We start from the raw sequence: 19,047 nt of genomic DNA, 5'->3' as shown, positions 1-19,047 counted from the left end.
TTAAAGAAGGAGAAAGAGAGAGCATGGGGGAGGGTCAGAGAGAGAGGGAGAACCTCAAGCAAGCTTTGCTGTCGGTGCAGAGTCTGATGCAGGGCTCAGTCCCATGAATCACGAGATCATGACCTGAGCTGAAATTGAGAGCCGATGCTTAACCGACTGAGCCACCCAGGCACACCGGGTTTTTTTCTTTTTAAGTAAGCCTCATGCCGAGTACAGAGCCAATGCAAGGCTTGAATTCACGACTCTGAGATCAAGACCTGAGCTGAGATCGACAGTTGGAGCCTTAGTCGCCTAAGCCAGGTACCCCTAAAATTCTGTTTTTAATATTTGTTTGCTGCCCTTGTGAACTGGAACATTAAAAAATTGCATATATAAATGGATTCTTGCCTTGATCAAGCAATAATTTTTAATAAATAAAAAAGGAAGCTCCTATATTTAATATTCTTAAAATTTAAATTTATTGAACTTACTTGGTGCTTTTGGTAAAATTGGGTTTCTATAAATAGGAGTCTGGTTCTGTAATATACTGTCTTGATTGTGGTTTTATAGTAAATCTTGGTTTATGGTGGTCTGAGTAGTTTTTTACCTGCTATATAATACTCCACAACTTAACCAAACAATAGTTTATTTAAGTGTTCTTCTAAGAGGCAGGTTATTTATAAATTTTTAGCATTATGAATAGTTCTGCCAGGGACAATTTTGTATTTGTTTTTTTGCACATGTGCAAAAGTTCTTTTTCTAGAATAGGTACCTAGCAATGCAATTGCTAGAAGTTGCCAAATTGTGTTCAAAGTAATTGCGTCAGTTTATATCCCTCCTAGAAGAGTATAAGGGATCCTAGAGCTTCCCATCCTTGCCAATAGTTATTATTGAAGAGTTATTTCATTGTTTTTGAAGCATTTCTCTGATTACCAAATGGTTTGTAAGCCATTCAGATTTCCTTTTCTGTGAATTGTCTATTTAGATATTCATGCCCATCTTTCCATTGTGTGGCTTGAAGTTTTCTCATTCCTTTATTTGAAATTCTTTATATGTCTGGATACTAAACTTTTGAGGTTGGTATTTGTATATAGCTTCTTCCAGTACACAGCTCTCTCTTAATTGTGTTTAGGTTATCTTTAGTCATGGAGAGGCTATACATTTTTATGTAGTTGAATTGTCCATCTTTTAGTTGTTTTTGCTTTTAGTTAAGCACAGTTTAAAATATCTTTGCCTATCTTGATATAAAAATTTATATTCTTCTGAAGTTTAACAGTTTAGCTGTACTTTTCACAATCTGGTCTTTAAAGCTTTCCCCATTTTTTTTTTAATGTTTTATTTATTTTTAGGAGAGAGAGAGAGAGACAGCGTGAGCAGGGGAGGGTCAGAGAGAGAGGGAGTCACAGGCTGAAACAGGCTCCAGGCTCTGAGCTGGCAGTCAGCACAGAGCCCGACGCGGGGCTCGAACCCACGAACTGCGAGATCATGACCCAAGCAAAAGTCGGACGCTTAACCGACTAAGCCACCCAGGCGCCCCGAGCTTTCCCCATTTCTGGCATGAGGTAGGCTTCTATATTATCTTTTTCATATGGAAATTTCTGTGAGAAACCATATTAGAATTTTCATTTGAACTTCCTTAAATATATAGATTTATTAGGGACTATTGACATTTTAAAAATACTGAATATTCCTGTCCATAAACATGTCCTATCTCCTTCTTTAAATAGGTGTTCAAGCATGTCCTTCGATAGAGTTTTATAATATTTTTCTATGAAAGTGTTACACCTATTTGGTATGTTAAATTCTTCTTTAAAAAAGTTTATTTATTTATTTTGAGAAAGACAGAGACAGTATGAGTGGGAGAGGGGAAGGGAGAGAAGGAGAGAGAGAGAATTCCAAGATAATTCCATGGGCTCCTGTATGTTACATTCTTAATCCTTAATTTTTGTTGATATAGTAAATTATATTTTTCTTTAAAATTACATGTTCTGCGGTGCCTAGGTGTCTCAGTTGGTTGAGCGTCTGACTTTGGCTCAATTCATGATTTTATCATGGCTCATGAGTTGGAGGCCCACATAGGGCTCTCCTCTCTCTGCACCTTCCCAACTCATGCCTTCTCTCTCAAAAATAAACAAACATTTATTTACTATATAATATAAATGATTTATACTATATAAATATAAATGAGCATTTAAAAAATTATATATTTATGGGTGCCTGGGTGGCTCAGTCAGTTGGGCATCCAACTCTTAAAAATTTTTTTAATGTTTATTTATTTTTGAGAGAGAGACAGAGTGTAAGTGGGAAAGAAGCAGAGAGAGAAGGAGACACAGAATCCAAAGCAGATTCCAGGCTCCAAGCTGAGTACAGAGCCTGACACAGGGCTTGAACTCACAAACTGCAAGATCATGACCTAAGCTTAACCGACTGAGCCACCTAGGTGCCCTGGGTAGTTGACTCTTGATCTTGGCTCAGGTCATGATCTCATGGTTTGTGGGATCAAGTCCCAAGTCAGGCTTGCTGACAACTCGGGGCCTGCTTGGGATTCTCTCTCTCTCTGTCTGTCTCTCCCTCAAAATAAATAAATAAATATATTTTTAAAAATAAAAATTAAATGTTCCAGGGGTTTGTTGTTGATATTCAGAAACTGTTTGTATTTTGATCTTACACTCGTCGATCTTAACTCCATCATTAGGATTAATAGTTTGTCTATAGATTTTTCTTGGATTTCCTATGCTGGTGATCACATCATATACACATGATGAAAGTTTTATTTCTTCCTTTGCAATCCTACCTACCAACCTATGTGATGTTGTCTAGCTGTTGTACTATGTTGTTAAATAGGAGTGGTAATGTTTTCAAAGTTCATCAATGTTGTAGCATGTGTCAGAACTCCATTCCTCTTTTATGACTGAAAAGTATTCCATTGTATAAATACACCACGTTTCGTTTATCTGTAGGTGGACATAGGTTGTTTCCAACTTTTGGTTATCGTGAATAATTCTGTCAATATAAATTGGTGTACAAGTATCTGTTTCAGTTCTTGTTTTCATTCTTTTAGGTATACCCAGCAGTGAAATTTCTAGTTCTCATGGTAATTCTATGCTTTTTTGAGGAAGCTGAACCATTTCCCAAAGCAGCTGCAACCATTTTATGTTCTGATTAGCAGTGTGTGAGAGTTCCAATTTCTCCCTATCTTTGCCAGTATTTATTTTCCTTTAAAAATTAAAAATTTTTATTATAGCCATCCTAGTAGGTGTGAAGTGGTATCTCATTGTGGTTTTTATTTTCATTTCTCTGTTGACTAAGGATGTTGAGCATCTTTTCATACCCTTGTTAGCCATTTGCATGCTCCTTTGGCGAAATGTCAATTCAACATCTTTGCCCGTGTTTAAGTTGGGCTTTTGATTTTTTATTGTTGTATTTTATTAATTTTTAAAATGTTTTATTTATTTCTGAGAGAGAGATAGAGACAGCGTGAGCAGGGGAGGGTCAGAGAGAGAGGGAGACACAGAATCCGAACACAGGCTCCAGGCTCTGAGCTAGCTGTCAGTACAGACCCTGACATAGGGCTCAAACCCATGAACAGTGAGATCATGACCTGAGCTGAAGTCGGATACTTAACCGACTGAGCCACCCAGGGGCCCCTTTTTATTGTTGTAGTTTAGAAGGACTTTATATTTTTGTTTTATATAGTCAATGCTGATTTAGATTTATCCATGTTTCTCTATGTCTTTGCTCATCATGGCTTTTTGGTAAAAACAGCTTTATTGAGATATAATTCATATACCATATAATATACTCATTTGAAGGGCACAATACAATGGTTTTGAGTATATTCACAGAGTGGTGCAACCACCATCACAATCACAATCACAACCACCATCATTTTAGAACATTTTTGTCACCTCAACAAGAAACCCTATACCCACCATCAGTCATATCCCATTTTCTACAACCTCCAAGTCCTTTGCAACCACTATTATATTTTTGTCTCTACAGATATGCCTATTTTGAACATTATATAAATGGAATCACACAATATGTGGGTTTTTTTTGACTAGCTTCTTTCACTTTGCGTGTTTTCAGAATTCATCCTTGTTGTAGAATATATTAGGACTTCAGTCCTTTTTTATTTTTTTTAAAGTTTATTTATTTATTTAGGGGGTGCAGAGAGAAAGGGAGAGAGAATCCCAAGCAGGCCCCATGCTGCCAGTGCAGAGCCTGATGCAGGGCTCAAACCCACAAACTATGAGATGATGACCTGAATTGAAATCAAGAGTTGGACTGACTGACTGAGCCACACAGGTGCCCCAGTACTTCATTCCTTTTGATTGCTGAGTAACATTACATTGAGTTGATATACCACAATCCATTTATCCATTCATTGGTTGGTAGACATTTGGGTTGTTTCCACTTTTTGGCTGTTATGAATAATGCTGCGATGCATATGTCTTTACAAACTTTTGTGTGAGCATATGTTTCCATTTCCATTGGATATATATTAGGAGTGAGATTGCTGGGTTAAATGACAACTCAGTGTTTAACTGCCAAACTAGTGTTCATGATGGCTCCATCAGTTTACATACCCACCAGCAGTTGTAAGTATTCTAATTTCTCCACATCCTTGCCAAAACTTGTTATCATCTGTCTTTTTGATTATAGCCATCCTAGTGGATGTGAGATGATACCTGATTGTCTTTTTGATTTGTATTTCCAGTTCATCATTGCTTCTTGCTTTTCATATCTTCCTCGTGGATTTCTTTCTTTCTGAAGTACATACTTTACTATTCATTTAGCAAGGGTACATGAGCAGTAAATTCTTTCAATCTTCAACTAGAATTATGTTTAAATGATAGTTTATCTGGGTATAGAACTCCATATTGTAGTTATTTTTCTTTGTGATGTGTCAAAGACACTGTACCACCATCTTCTTGCTTCTTTTATCGTTACTGAGAAATCTCACTGCAGTCTATACAATCTTTCCCCACCCCTCCCCTCCACCTGCCTTTAAATTCTTCTCTGTATCTTTGATGTTCTTCAGTTTCACGAAAATGTCTTGGTATGGATTTATTTCTATATTCCTAGATTGAGATTTGTACTTCTTTAACCTGATGGACTTCATAAATTAGTCATTTTCTCTTTGAATATTGCTTATCCTTCATTCTCTTTAGTCTTTCATTTTAGAGTGTCTGTCAGATGTATGTTGAATCTTCTATGTTTGCCTCTGTTTTATATTTTCTGTTCATCTCTCTGTGCTGCATCCTGGATAATTTTCTTATATCTATCTTCCAGTTTTAGACTATTTCACTGTATTTGGTATGCTATTTGACAGATTTTCAAAAATTCAATGACTGTACCTTTTTATTTCTAGAAATTCTATTCATTTTCTAATATATCTGTTTCTTCTATTATTTCTAGATTTTATTAGGTTTTCAATATTTCTTAACCTTTTAAAATAAGAATATTAGAAAACAAAAACAAATTTTAAAAGAAAAAACCATTAACTCTACTTATTGTTCTTCTAATCACAAAAGAAAATCCAACACATTTGTGGATAATGGAGATCATGGAACTCCCTTCATGCTCCTACTAGTAGGTGCTCACTGTAACATCTGGGTATTTTCCTGCAGTCTTCTGGGGCATATACCAACAAATCGTTATTTATAAAAACGAGCATATTCTGAAATAGCATTTTATACCTTGATATTTCTTATCTTGTTAGATATAGATGTACCTCTTATCAAATGGCTGCAGAGTATTTCATTGTCTGGATGCACTAGATTTTATTTGAACATTCCATTATTGAGAAACATTTAGGCCTTTTTCCAATTTCTATTTTACTCTTGTCAGCCATGTTGCTATGAGAATCCCTGAATGTTTATATGAGTGCCTCTTCTATCACAGGAGAAGCTCCTAGAAGTGGGATTACTAGTTTGTGGGGTTAAAACACTATTTACTACTGCCAAACTACTCTTCCAAAGGTTCAGACAAGTCATCCTCCCTCCAATGGTTTATGAGTGCTCATTTCCCCACATCCTTGCCAGCACTGGTTGTTATCAAACATTTTACTTTTCCCAATCTGATGGGCAGACATGGTTTTTGTGTCATTTGCATTTCTGTAATTGCTAGCGACACCTTTTTATACACATTTATTGGCTACTTTGGTTCTTTCTCTGTGAATTTCTAATCCACTGCCAAATTTTCTCTTCATTTGTCCTTTTTCTTACTGATTTACAGGGTCTTTCTGTATATGAGTGATATTTTCTTCCAGTATCTCACTGCCTTTTAACTTTGTTATAGTTGTCTTTTACTGTACAGATGTTTTACATATAAAAAACAGAAACTTTAAGCTGAATTAGAACTGTTATCTGGATGAGCTTTTAGGTTACCTACTATTTAGTTCCTGAGGTGATCAGCCCTCTGCTGGGAAGGGGAAGTTGTTACTTCCTTGCTGCTATTCAGTAAATGCCCAATGATAACAATTCTTAGATACCTTAGGCAATATTCCTCTTGCCCTGAGTAGCCTCTATAATCACCCCATACCAGCATATAAAAGGCATCATTCTATAAAGTGAAAGCTTTTATTCCCCATTCCCCAAAAGAAAAAGAGGGTAGAAGAACACGTTTTTTCTTTTTTTTTTAAACTAAGGAAAATTTTTATTTAAACTGTGCAATCAATCAGTATTTAGACAGCAGTTTCATAAACATTTTTTGGCATTTAAACTTTTACTCATTTTTGGCATGACCTGTAGGATAGTATATAAACTACCCTGAGGAGAGGGAAAATACTAGGCAATATTTACTATGATGCTAGAAAAAGAAAACAAACCATTATTAAAAAAAATATGTTTTAAGGAGACATTAAAAAGGTACATTCAAAATCAAGGCAAACATTTGCTTTCTTCATGCAATGGAGTTCACAGAGCTGATCCCCTGAGTCAAGTACAAAATTAAAATAGCTCAGCTCTAGAGCCCACTAGCTAGTCTGCAAATGCTGCCCTTACAAGAAATTGGTATACAGAGTGAAAGGATCCAGAACACCCATAATATAAAATAATATAGCTGGCTCCCACACTTTCATTTAATTCACATCTTTGAAGAAAACAGAAAACAATAGCGCGTACACAGACATAAAACTTTGTCCAATAGCAACAAACTTAGGTAATATATGTCCTCTACTCTACTGATAGGGTAAGGCAATGTGTGTGTATTCAGGCTTTGCAAATTCCTTTAACAGGCTCAAGATGCAAATCATCAGTAATCATTTTCATTGGCAAACAGAATAAATAAAGAGAATGTGGTAACAGGAATAAAAAGGTTTTAGGTAAAATTTTAAAATATTTTTGCTATTTTAAAGACAGTGCTGTAGAAAAACAAACTTCTGTAGCATAAATTTTTAAAGATGGTTTAGGAGTTACAACTGTGTCTACATACCGTGAACTACTTACAAGATATAAACTTGAGTAAATCTGCAAAGATGTTCAGATTCATGATAATCACTAATGCTTTCCAAAAAGCTTTTAAGGCAGACAAACTAGATACAGGTGCTGGTAGGTGTTGACCTCTAGAAAATTCACTCCAAATAGTTTAGAGAACTGTTACGACATTTAGTAACTTTGAAAAAGTAAATGTTAGAGAACCCTAAAAATGCACTTTTCTCCTCACCCTTCTACCCCTCTGCGGATATTTGACTCTTTCTTTAAATGTTTAAGAAGCCAAGATATCAAAAAATGAAAGATTTAGGGGAGCAGAGAGACCTGGCTGAGGCAAGGCACAACCTGGCAAGTGTGGGGACACGATGCACTCTGAAGCCTGCACACTAGTCCAACAGTGGCTTCTGGCCAGAGTTGCCTACCTGGTGTCCTCTTGGGCCCTAGATGGAGTGGGTGAGGGTAGGGAGTCGCTGAGGTCAAAGGAGGATCCATCAACCTGCTCTTTGGTGCTGAAGGCCAACACGCAATAACACAGCTACAACTCAGTTGACACCCACTCCATCCTTGTTCAAGGATGCCTGGTGACAGAACCCAGTTACTGTGCTGTGGGGGAAGCTTGAACCAGAGTATCTGGAGAGGCCACATGGATAAGCACAATGGATAAGAACTAAGGTTCTCAGATGACTGCCACCATCAACAGATTTGTTGCTGTGGTGATTTGATTTGGAAGCTGTAGGATCCTTACTGACATCTTACCTCACAGTACTCTACTTTCAGTGTAGTAGTCTGAAGTAAGTTCTCTAGTACATGGTCTAATTTTTCAACAAAACCAAAACAAAACAAAAAACACCCTCCACAATAAATGGAAATTGTAAGGAAAGAGAAGCCTGGAGGTCCTTACTTTAGGTTTGATTCTGGACTATTGCTTGAATAACTGAGATTCCAGGAATGGTATTAGGCATCTAAAGCTAAAATTAAAAATCCATGAGTCCTGTTCTCACGGACTTTATAAACTAACAGGAATAGAAAGACATTAAACACAAATATAAATATAAAATGTAAATATAAATTTTTAAATCTCATATTAAACTGATTTTAAAAAGCAAAATGTCGAATAATTACAAAGGCTATCCAACTTAAGCTAGGAAGCTATTGATAGAACGCTTTTCACAGGAAATTTGATTTCTGGCAATTCCTGAAAGATCTTTAAGTTTAGTAGCTATGAGGATATGGGTATATTCAAACAAGTCTTGATTATCTCTGTGATGAACTTTTTTTTTTTACTATGAAAAGTCATGTTGTAGAATAATACTTAATACTTTTTTCCAGCTTTGTTGATATATAGTTTAAATTATATAATACATCAGTTTAAAGAGTAACCTTTGATGAAATTTGGTAATTGTATAGTCATATAAATACCACCATAATAAAATGTAGAACAATATCGTCTTTAAAAAATTCCAAGATTTAAATTGAGGTAGATGATTAGTACTACTCTCAAAAGTACTGTCAATTCCCATTTCCTCTTATAGATTTTCCTACATTCAGATGAGTGTTTAAATACTAGTCTTTATCTTTTTACAACCACTTGTCTGTTAGTTTTGGGTGCATACACAGGCAACGCAAACATTTTTCATTGTAGGGCAGGAAAAATGTAATTGAAAGGGCTGACCTGTAAAGAGAAAAAATCTGTTAAACGTCCCACAGCCTCAGAGAAATGACTTTCAGATTGTAATTATTTACACTGGAATTTCCTCTTAAGTTTTTAAAGTACTACTGCTTCATTCTGCACAACAAATTATCCTTGTTTCATGGATAGAGAAGGAACAGAAGTAGGTTAAGAACTTTCTGACTAGCCAATTCTAAAAATGGTTAAGTGATTAGAATTTAGGTGCTCCAGTAGCTAATACTTGTTCTATTACATGACTCTCCCTCAACTTTGCTCCCTCCTAAATTAGTGGGAAGAATTAATTAGGTTGTAATTCATACAAAAACCACTGACTCTTCAGATCTAGCAAGGAAGGATGATTCGTTACATGCCTGGCTTTTTCCAGTTAATAAATTCCTGTTTAGATACGGAGACTACACAAAAATCATAAAAGATAAATTCCAATTCTAAATACTTAATCTATTAGAGAAATGCTTGAATAGATAGGGACTCCAGAAACCAGGACTACCCTTTTTCTAATGCAACCCTAAGCACAAGCATCAGTTTTCAGGCATAATTTTGGCTAAGAGAAATTTAAAGTTTGAATGGAGAAAACAGGGAGGTTAGGAGATGACAGGGGGTAAGTTACAGCTCAGTCTCCTAAATTCCCCTCGTGAACAAATGGACACAACGTAGACTACTCTCTGTTGGTTGGCTATTACTATTTGGGCAGGTTGTGTTGACACGGTGGAAGGCACCATGAGCCTTGGGAAGGTTTTCTTAGTTGAGAAGATGTATCCTAGTAGAAATCTTATCTGGCTAAGCCACTTAACCATCTGTGATCTTTGGCAAGTTAGATATTTTAAATCTCAGTTTTCTGATCTCTAAAATGGGGGGAAATACTTGCTTTGCAGAATGTAGTAGTTTTCAGAAATGAAGCATGTGTTTGTCATACTGCATATGCTCAGTAAATCACAGTATCTCTTCCTAGAGATTGGAGTCAAAAGCAGGTGAAAAATGACCAGCACTCTTATCCTTACTGACAATATCATCATGGTTTCCACCCATGATGGAGATAGCTTTATCTCCTTAGTTAAGATATACTGAAAATTAGGGTAGAATTAGACACTCTTTCAAAACTTAAAGAATGGTTCACTTGAATGATCTAGGAATTAGAACCAACTAGGGCTGTGAAACCTAAAGCTTTCCAGGAAAAGAGGTAAGTGAAATCAAAGAAAGAATGACAAGGAAGAGAACATTGCTTAGGGTTTGCACATGCTGATAAAGTGAGTGGAAATTCCCGTTGAGGTTGATGGGAAATCGGGGGGTTATCAAAATGAAAATAAAACAGCTGGTGAAGCCAAAGAAATAAACCTGATTTAAAAGGTAGAAAGGTGATGGGGTACCTGGGTGGCTAGCCCTAATAAAAATCAGCACCTCTGTTGCTCTCATTACCTTTGTCGTCCTTGTCCTATTGACAATCCTTGAATTCGCCGTAGCTTCTGGTCAGTTAAAGCTTCTGACTGGCTCAGGTTATGATATCCCAGTCCATGGGTTTGAGCCCCATGTCAGACTCTGTACTGACAGCTCAGAGTCTGGAGCCTACTTTGGATTTTGTGTCTCCTTCTCTCTCTGCCCCTCCCCCACTTGTTCTCTCTCTTTCTCTCTCTCAAAAATAAAATTTTTTAGAAAGGTAGAAAAGTCTCATGTTGCAAATATGCTTTTAGAAAGAAAACAATGAACATGAGCATGATCCTGTTCGTCTATTGAATCCCTATGTCTGAGGTGTTTTCCCCCAACCCTCCCCCAACAACATAATTACTTAAGAGACAAGCAGAAAGTTCAACTATAATAAGAACAGTTATCAAAAATTTTTTATAACTTCCCTAAGTTAGAGCCAAATATTTAGGAAACCTTCTGTTAAACACACAGAGCTGAAACGTTAAACTTACACAGCACATATTCAAAAAGTTTAAAGGTGAATTGCTTTTGCAACTGATCTAGAGAGAAAGTGTAATCATACATTTGAGAAGCTATAATCCGAGGTTTCCATAGCTTTGAACTTTTGAAGATCCCCAAAGGGTACATGATTTCAGACTTCCAATCTCTGTAATGCACAGACATTTTGTGGATATCAGAATTCTACAGTAACAGTGTATCTGTTGTAGGCAAAATAATGGTCTCTCAAAGAAGTGCACGCCCAAATCCCTGGCCTCTTAGTACTACCATGGTACTTAGTGCTACCATACGTAGCAAAGGGACTTTGCAGGTGTGATTAAGGATTCTGAGATGGGGTGATTAATCTGGATTCTCCAGGTGGACCCAGTGTAATCACATGAGTCCTTAACACTGGAGAACCTTGGGGTGCCTGGGTGGCTTAGTNTAAAAAAAAAAAAACAAAAAAACCCCTGGAGAACCTTTCCTGGGTAGGGTCAGAAAACGAGAGATGATGGAAGCAGGCTCAGAGAGATGCTACACTGCTGACTTTGAAGATGAAGGAAAGAGTCCACAGCCTCTAAAAGCCAGAAGGAAAAAAACAAACAAGGAAACAGACCTTGATTTAGCCCAGTAAGATCTGTGTCAGACTTCTGACCTACAGAACTGTAAGATAATAAATCTGTGTTGTTTTAAGGCCATTAAGTTGAGGTAATTTGTTACAGCAGCATTAAGAAAATATAGCATCTGATAAAAATGCAAGACTGTCATAATCTTAAACACTTTCAAAGGAATAAAAAGGGAAACTGCCTGAGAAGATTAAAGCCTGCAAACATACACATTGCATTAGCCTGTGATCTTATGTCCTGAGCATAAATCAACTTAACACAGAAGTCTATGTATGCGTTCTTCTAAACATCAGTAAAAGTCACAATTAGACAAGTGGTTGTATATGGTGATCTCCAGAACCCTCTATTCTGTGTTCACAGCCCACAAAAATTATTTTGACTATTAAACCAAAGCAATTTTACCAGAGATGCAGGTGGAAAATTATCACGAACAAAGTTTACCAAACATATGTTTAGTCTTAGAAGATCATGACTCTTTTCCATATATTTGGAACTTTTTTTTTACATTCAGTATTAAAAATTTACATTCAACGAAATATAAACATATATGTGACTCACTGCAGCCACCACTCAAGTGGAACCACATCTGGATATTTTTGCATTAAAAAAAGGGAAGCATACTTTCAATTCCAACCTTTTTTGACACTCCTGAAAGGTGTCTTCATATGGACTTGACAAATGATCCTGAGTAGTCAACAGGAGCAAGTTTCTGGCAGAAGTCCTTAACAAAGTCTAGACAAACTAATGCAAATCCCTGTCATTGTTCCCAATGCTGGCACTGCTCTTGTTTGAAGCAAAGGCATTTCACTGAGGATCTAATTTCCCTGGTGTGCCAAAGCAGATCTTTTAAAAGCTACTTAGCGGATAAAGCTGTGTCCTTTCTTTTAGGCTAACCAAAATATAAAACTCCATATTTTGTTAAAAATCCAGGGTTTTCATCCAGGGTTCCCCTCAAGTTTGAAATACTAGGCTCCCTTGATGAAGTTAAAATATTTTAATTTATGGACAACTTTCAACATCTACCGAAGGATAGCTCACTGAAACAGTGATAGGATTTGTTTGCCCATATAGCCCACTGCTCCCCACAGGTGACAACATCCCCTATTATTAAGGGACTGCTCAAGCCTCTGAGTTAATTAGGTAATGCTTTAACAAGAGGAAGACTGTACAGGATAATTCAGGATTGCCATATGCTCTGGAATGGAAAAACTTGCTGAGATTTCTGTTGACATCTCACACTCAAGGTGCTTAGTAAAGTAATCACATCATTTGGCAAAAACATCCTGTGGCTGAATCAGCAGATTTAATGGAAAGTCCCTGTGTACGCCATTCAGATACAGACTGGGTTCTGGAGAGACATGTTTGGTTGACATAAAAACAAGAAACAACAGTTTAATGAACAACTAAATTTGTCTATATGTGGAGGTAACATTAAATATCTTTGGTTTTTTTAAAATTTGCTGATAAAAAGTACTTGAATATAAACGCTGACAAATACCAACAACATAATCGTATTGCTTTTAATTATGTAAACTTAGCCCTTTGATATCTTTTGCTACTTAAAGCTAGATTCCTAACAGCCTCTAAATAAAATTATTTCAAATCTGCTCATCTTTACTTACTTACAGGCTAATCTATATATTTTAATGGTCTTTGGTATGAAAATACTGATGAGCAGAATCTTGTAATATTTGGCATAAAAATGGCATGTGTGTGTCAGTACTTACAGCAAATAAATCTTTGGAAAAGAAAACAGTTACTATTTGTGTATCAGCCCTGTTGAAATGAAATACCAAGAAGTAACACCACTATGAGAGATGAATTAGAACCTTCACGATTTAGTAACAGTTTCAGACTTAAGACTTCAAAGAAGCTAGCTTTGGCCAAGAAAAAAGAAGTCTTTGGTGTATACTAAATATCTTATTCAATGAGACCAAAATATTTATCTTTGGTGAAAAGATTTTTTTTCTCTCCAACAAGTAGTTTCAACAATTTAAAAATACTTTAATACTGTATATGAACATTTACTTGCTGAAGAAAAAAAAATTACACTTGAAGTTCTTTGGAACTATCTGCTGGTAAAGAACTTATTTTAAATGCTCTGGTAACAGTAAGGTAGTTGAAATTACTAGTCTATTTAACTACAACAGTCAATATAAACCCTATTATTTTGGGTTAGTAACTACTTATATAAGCTTCATACCTATAGATGTTTCTAGTTAATTCAATTTGGGGGGGGAATTATAGTCAAATTTTTACTTTCTACTGAAAATTCTTTGGTAACAGGATTATTATGGAAAAAATCTGTATAAGAACAAAATGAAAAGGTGAAAAAGTAAAAATGTACTGGTAAATAAGTAGCAAATAGTTATAGGTTAAAGAGCTACAATAACTATGGGCCTATTCATCAAAAACCAAACAAACAAAATACTTTCCTCAAGGGCTTTCAGATCATCTTTTTAGACTTTTAAAATGATTCAAATTCATGCAGTCCTGGACACATCTTCCATAACCATAAAGGATGATGTTTCAACTTTAGATTTTATTTGCCTTTTAATGAAAGTTTAATCAAAAAAATAAAATGAACTCATTGTATTTCTTAATTTTGGATGCTGATAAAAGTTGGCCCCACATACCTACTTACAAATCAAAAGACACCATACCCTGTCAATTTGCCCATGCTTGCATGAGGCAGCTTAAAAGTAACAAAATGTTCCCTGAGTACAGGAAAAAAGTAACATTAGAATAACTTTAAAAGGAGGTAGTATAAAACAGGAGCTATACAGGCAGGAGCAGCATTTTTTCTTGCCTCAGATTGTTCACCTAAAGCTCTGCTTTTTTGTTTTGCCATGAAGCCCAGACTTAAATAACTAAATGGGGACTTTGAATTTAGTACAGAAGTGATTGCTAGCACATAATATTGGTCTACTTCTGAACACATCCAGTTTGGCACAAAACTACAAACTAAGAAACAAGAAGAAATGCATCATCAGACAATGGGATAGGAGATGATGGAGGCGGGACTATTATCCAGTAAATATTCTTTTGATTTTAAAATACTACTTAGCATAGCCTGTCCTCCATCCCCATAAACCAAAGGTTTCAAGGGGAAATCCATTAAGATTCCTTTTAAAACGAGGCTCAGAAGTCACTTTCAGATAATGTGAAGGAATACTTATAAAAAAAAAAATATGAGGCCCCCTTTCTACACCATGTGTTAAATTCTGTTTCCTCTCCCGCTGCTGGGTACCTGGTAGGTAACTGTCTTATGACTGAAAGAAGGCCTATTCTATGTGGCTGAGTAAACAGTTTGCTGATTTCAAACCAGCAAGAGGATTAACTCACTCCTGGAGTTAGCATTCCTCATTCACAGCATTGACACTGAAAGAAGATTAAATAGAGTACCAAATTCCCTTAAGAATTCAAGAAAATACAAGCAAGGTGGTAGAGCCCTGAATACTTACCCCTAAACAAAACCTGCATGAGAACAAACTAAACTGCTTTGATAAGATGCTATACATCAAAACAGTTACTGATAAAATCCAAGAAACTCTTAAGGCAACTTCTTGTTCTCTTGTCCTAAGTAACTTCATGAATATTAAAAAGGTATAAGGCAAAGAATTTCATAATATATAATGGAAGGCACTGTTACCATGATAACCTCTAGTTCATTTTATGGTCTACTGTTGCATTTATCTTTATTCTTAAAATTTTATGAAATTTCCTTACCCCCCCCCCTTTTTTTAAGCCAAGGTGGGATTAAAAACCAAAACCAAAACCCTAACCGATTCTCTTTAAAAGTCTGTTTTCTGCATGGAGGTTTGCAACTAATTCTGGAATGTTGAGGATGCTTTGCAAACTACACAGTGCAGCCTTTGGCCAACTGTCAGGCAAAGGGGAAGGTGGAAAAGGCACAGCTCTAGGCAGGCTGAGGTTGGGGTACAGCAGATAAAGCACTCAGACTCTAATGCCCGAAACATAAAGGCCCTTGAAACAACAGTATTCCCTATATGCTACTGAATAGTTCTTTTCTCAAAAGAGACACTTGGTTTGTTTTGATCATGCATGAAAATCAACAGTCCCACTTTTTCTCTTCTCTGTGGTTTGACAGTCTGCACAGCCAGTGGTATTAAATTATCCAAACCATGCAGATGTCACAGCTTTCTTTAAAAAAATCAGAGCTTCAGATAAACATTCTTACCCATATACCTATATGACTCCTTTGATCACACACACTACACATACAGCAATGAAAACAAAATGCTACTAGGAAGTATCATTGGTTATGTAGCTGAGATAAACTATCACAATAAATGAGGTAACAAAGTTGTCTTCTGAGTTTGCCATCTGGCAAACTGAGGTAGATAATCAGCAAAGGGACTTTGAAAAGTCTTCCCTTTGCTCCAGTGATATATTTTATAATTCAGTCAAATATCTTGACTGTCTTTTCACATTGCTGACAATGAAACATTCAAAATACGTGAGTTTAAAAATAAAAAACAAAACACATTTAAAAAAAAGCTGAAATACCCAATAAGACATTCAGATTTTCACAAAAGGCTTTGGCTCCCTGTTCATTGTCCTTCGAACAGACTTAAAGGTGGGAATACCTGAACGTGGCTATCTAGATTGGAAAATCATTTTTATCAAAGCATAGCATGGCCGACGGTGGCTGCAGAACTGAAGGGGATGTTTGCTCAGCATCTAGCAGCACTGCAGGGTCTTCACACTTCCTCACTGAGGGATCCCCACCTGAATCACTGCCAGTGAAGGAACTGGAGGTCAGGGGCGTGGTGCTTATAACTGAGGACAGGTGTATCTCATCATTGGACTCATGGGAGAACCTTCCAGAATCCCCAGTCTCGTGGCTGCCTTCGCTATTCGCCGAATGCTCAGTATCAGCTATAACACCAAAGGGTCTTGGGAAGCTGGCTGTCTGACCTGGTGAGCTGGGAGAGTCTTCATCACTGATTAACACAGTAGTGCCTGGCTGGTAAAAGCAGACTGCTTGAGCAAATCTTCTTTGAGGCTATACAAAAATACATAAAACACCATCAGTGATGATAGAATGCTCTTGAAAAATAATATATGGTTTTACATACTCCATATATTCTGATAGCAATCTGTTCAAATACATGGGTGAAAGGCCACCATCATGAAGGGATTATCTAGGTCAGTAGCTCTCCACCCAAGTGGCTGTACATCAGAATCACTGGGTCAACTGAAGTGTCCAAAGTCTTCTTCAGTGATTTTTGATGAATATTCCTGCCCCATCCCTTTCTTCACTGGCCCCTTTTCCCTGCTGAAAACCACAGCTCTGATTACTATTCCAACTGTCACTTTAGTAATCACGCACCATGGATTTTCACAGAGTCATGCCCCAAATTAATAAAATCATATCCAGAGAGAAATGAAAATTAAAGCATTCATTTACATTTTCCTCTCTTTTTAATTATCATCTCATAATACCTTGGGTTGCCAAAAATTTTTCTCATTTAGATGGGTTACCTGCTCAACTTTTGTCTTCTTGGGATCTTGGAAAAAAAGCCATTTTTTCTTAGAGTTGTTTTTAATTATAGGACCATAGCTATTAATTATCAGATCAGTTCCTCCCTGGAGGAAAAAGGAGGAGAAAAAGTAAATATTATAGATTTCAGTTTATTACAAGTAGCACTCAAAATTTTAAGTGTTAAAAAAAAACCCATCAGAGACACAACTATTTCTTTTTTCACACAAGCAGTGCATAACAAATTCAGGGTATTTGTTACTGACCAAAAAGACATAATAGATTTATTCTCAAGAGAGATATATATGCTGAAGTATTTGGGGTGAAGTGTAGTAATTCCAAAAATTATTTTCAAATGGTACAGCAAACAAAGAGGAATAAGGAACTATGACAAGATACTGACAATTATTTGTGCATTCATTATTCTTTCAATTTTTCCACATATTTGGAAAACTTAAAAAGCAGCTGGGAAGAAAAAACAATGGGTCCGCATATGCTCCACAGTGCTCAACAATGGCACTAATGGGAGGATCAGCTCTTAGGCTAAGACAAGGGAACTGAGAGCTCCATCCTCCAAACTGGGTTCTCTGCTTCATCTAGGCTTTCCTCTGTTTTGCCTCTTTTCTCTCTTTCTTTGAGAAAGTGATCAGGGGAGGGATAAGGGAGAGAGAGTATCCTAAGCAGGCTTTGCTCCCTCAGCACAGAGCCCAATACAGGGGTCTCGAACCCAAGAACCATGAGATCATGACTTGAGCCGAAATCAACTTGGATGCTCAACTAACTGAACCACCCAGGTGCCCCTCTTTCCACTCTAGATTCTCTCTTTTTTCCCCATGTCTTTCTTCCCACACCACTTCTCCTGATATGTAGTAAATCAGTATCTCAGCTCAGAGTACCTTTGCATCAATGAAGCTATTTGGCATTATCACTGGCATTAAGGAGTCTTCATTTTCCACAGCTCCTTCTAGGTTCTTTCCTACTTCATTTCCACTGGCTAGAGAGGCACTAGTACGAGATATCTGTTGAGTTCCATTCTGTGCCGTCTTGGAAGCAGATGATTTCCTGAAATATTGCAAGAATAAGAAATCTTCTAATTTCATTGGAGATCTAGACAGATGTACCAAATTCGGTCTATAATCACAACTTCACAAACAGTGGAGTTCTTCAATGCTTGTTTCTCAAATATCTTTAGAAACTGAGTATTAAATTTTTATCTCCAACTCACTGCTGTGAACTTTTAGGATTTGAGGAACATTCTTTATTTCCTTTTGCCCCAATATCTGCTTATATAAAAGTACTTTTCACACTTAAGAAAAGCTTTAATAGTTACAAAGTACTATTATTTATAACTATTATTTCAAATTCATGCATAAAATTATAATTTTAAAATTCACACGTTCTCTTTCAGGTCTGAAGATCGTCCATCACACTAGCATAACAATTCACGTGCCAGTTAAGGATGGCAAATTCAGAGTAGCACTTCTGTCAGATTTTGGTATCACTAAAACAATGTGCAGAAAAATTTTATAAAAAAATTCTCAAAGTGAGAAGCTTGTACAGCAAAACTAAGCCAGTGAAATATATTAAAAGATGTTAGAATTCTTTCTTTATCATAATATGCTTTCTGAGTACATTTTTATGAACAAGTACCAAACTTTTAAGGTCAATTCTGATAATCAATGCTAGTGGAAGGAGTCCAATGATAGGGATTATCCAAAAATAACGTGTATCTGACCTTGACATTTAAAAAATACAATAAAGAACCTTAAAAATTTATAAAAGCAAAAGCCAAAATATAAATGGTTAGATACAGACAAATTTACTAAATGCTGAGGGTTTAGCCCAAGTCAAACTACAAATGAGACTGTCTAACAGCGTTTACAAAGGACAGATCCCTACTTATTGCATTTGTTT

General features: G+C 36.4%; 1 protein-coding gene across 1 annotated transcript in view; it reads right to left on the bottom strand.

Annotated features, from left to right (window-relative positions):
* Positions 1-16,251: 16,251 nt before the first annotated feature.
* The window catches only part of PRTG (protogenin), a 117,701-nt gene continuing 114,905 nt past the window's right edge, over positions 16,252-19,047 (bottom strand). Inside the window, exons 18-20 of the mRNA XM_077748915.1 lie at positions 18,030-18,195; positions 17,136-17,240; positions 16,252-16,656 (exon numbers count right to left, since the gene is read on the bottom strand). Of these exons, the coding sequence (XP_077605041.1) occupies positions 16,252-16,656; positions 17,136-17,240; positions 18,030-18,195 (676 nt within the window). The remainder of the gene's footprint in view (positions 16,657-17,135; positions 17,241-18,029; positions 18,196-19,047) is intronic.

Source organism: Crocuta crocuta, unplaced genomic scaffold (assembly GCF_008692635.1).
Source record: "Crocuta crocuta isolate KB4526 unplaced genomic scaffold, BGI_CrCroc_1.0 scaffold130, whole genome shotgun sequence".
In the NCBI taxonomy this organism is placed as follows: Eukaryota; Metazoa; Chordata; class Mammalia; order Carnivora; family Hyaenidae; genus Crocuta; species Crocuta crocuta.
The sequence above is the reverse complement of the archived record's forward strand: the minus strand, read 5'-3'. Positions and strand labels throughout refer to the sequence as shown.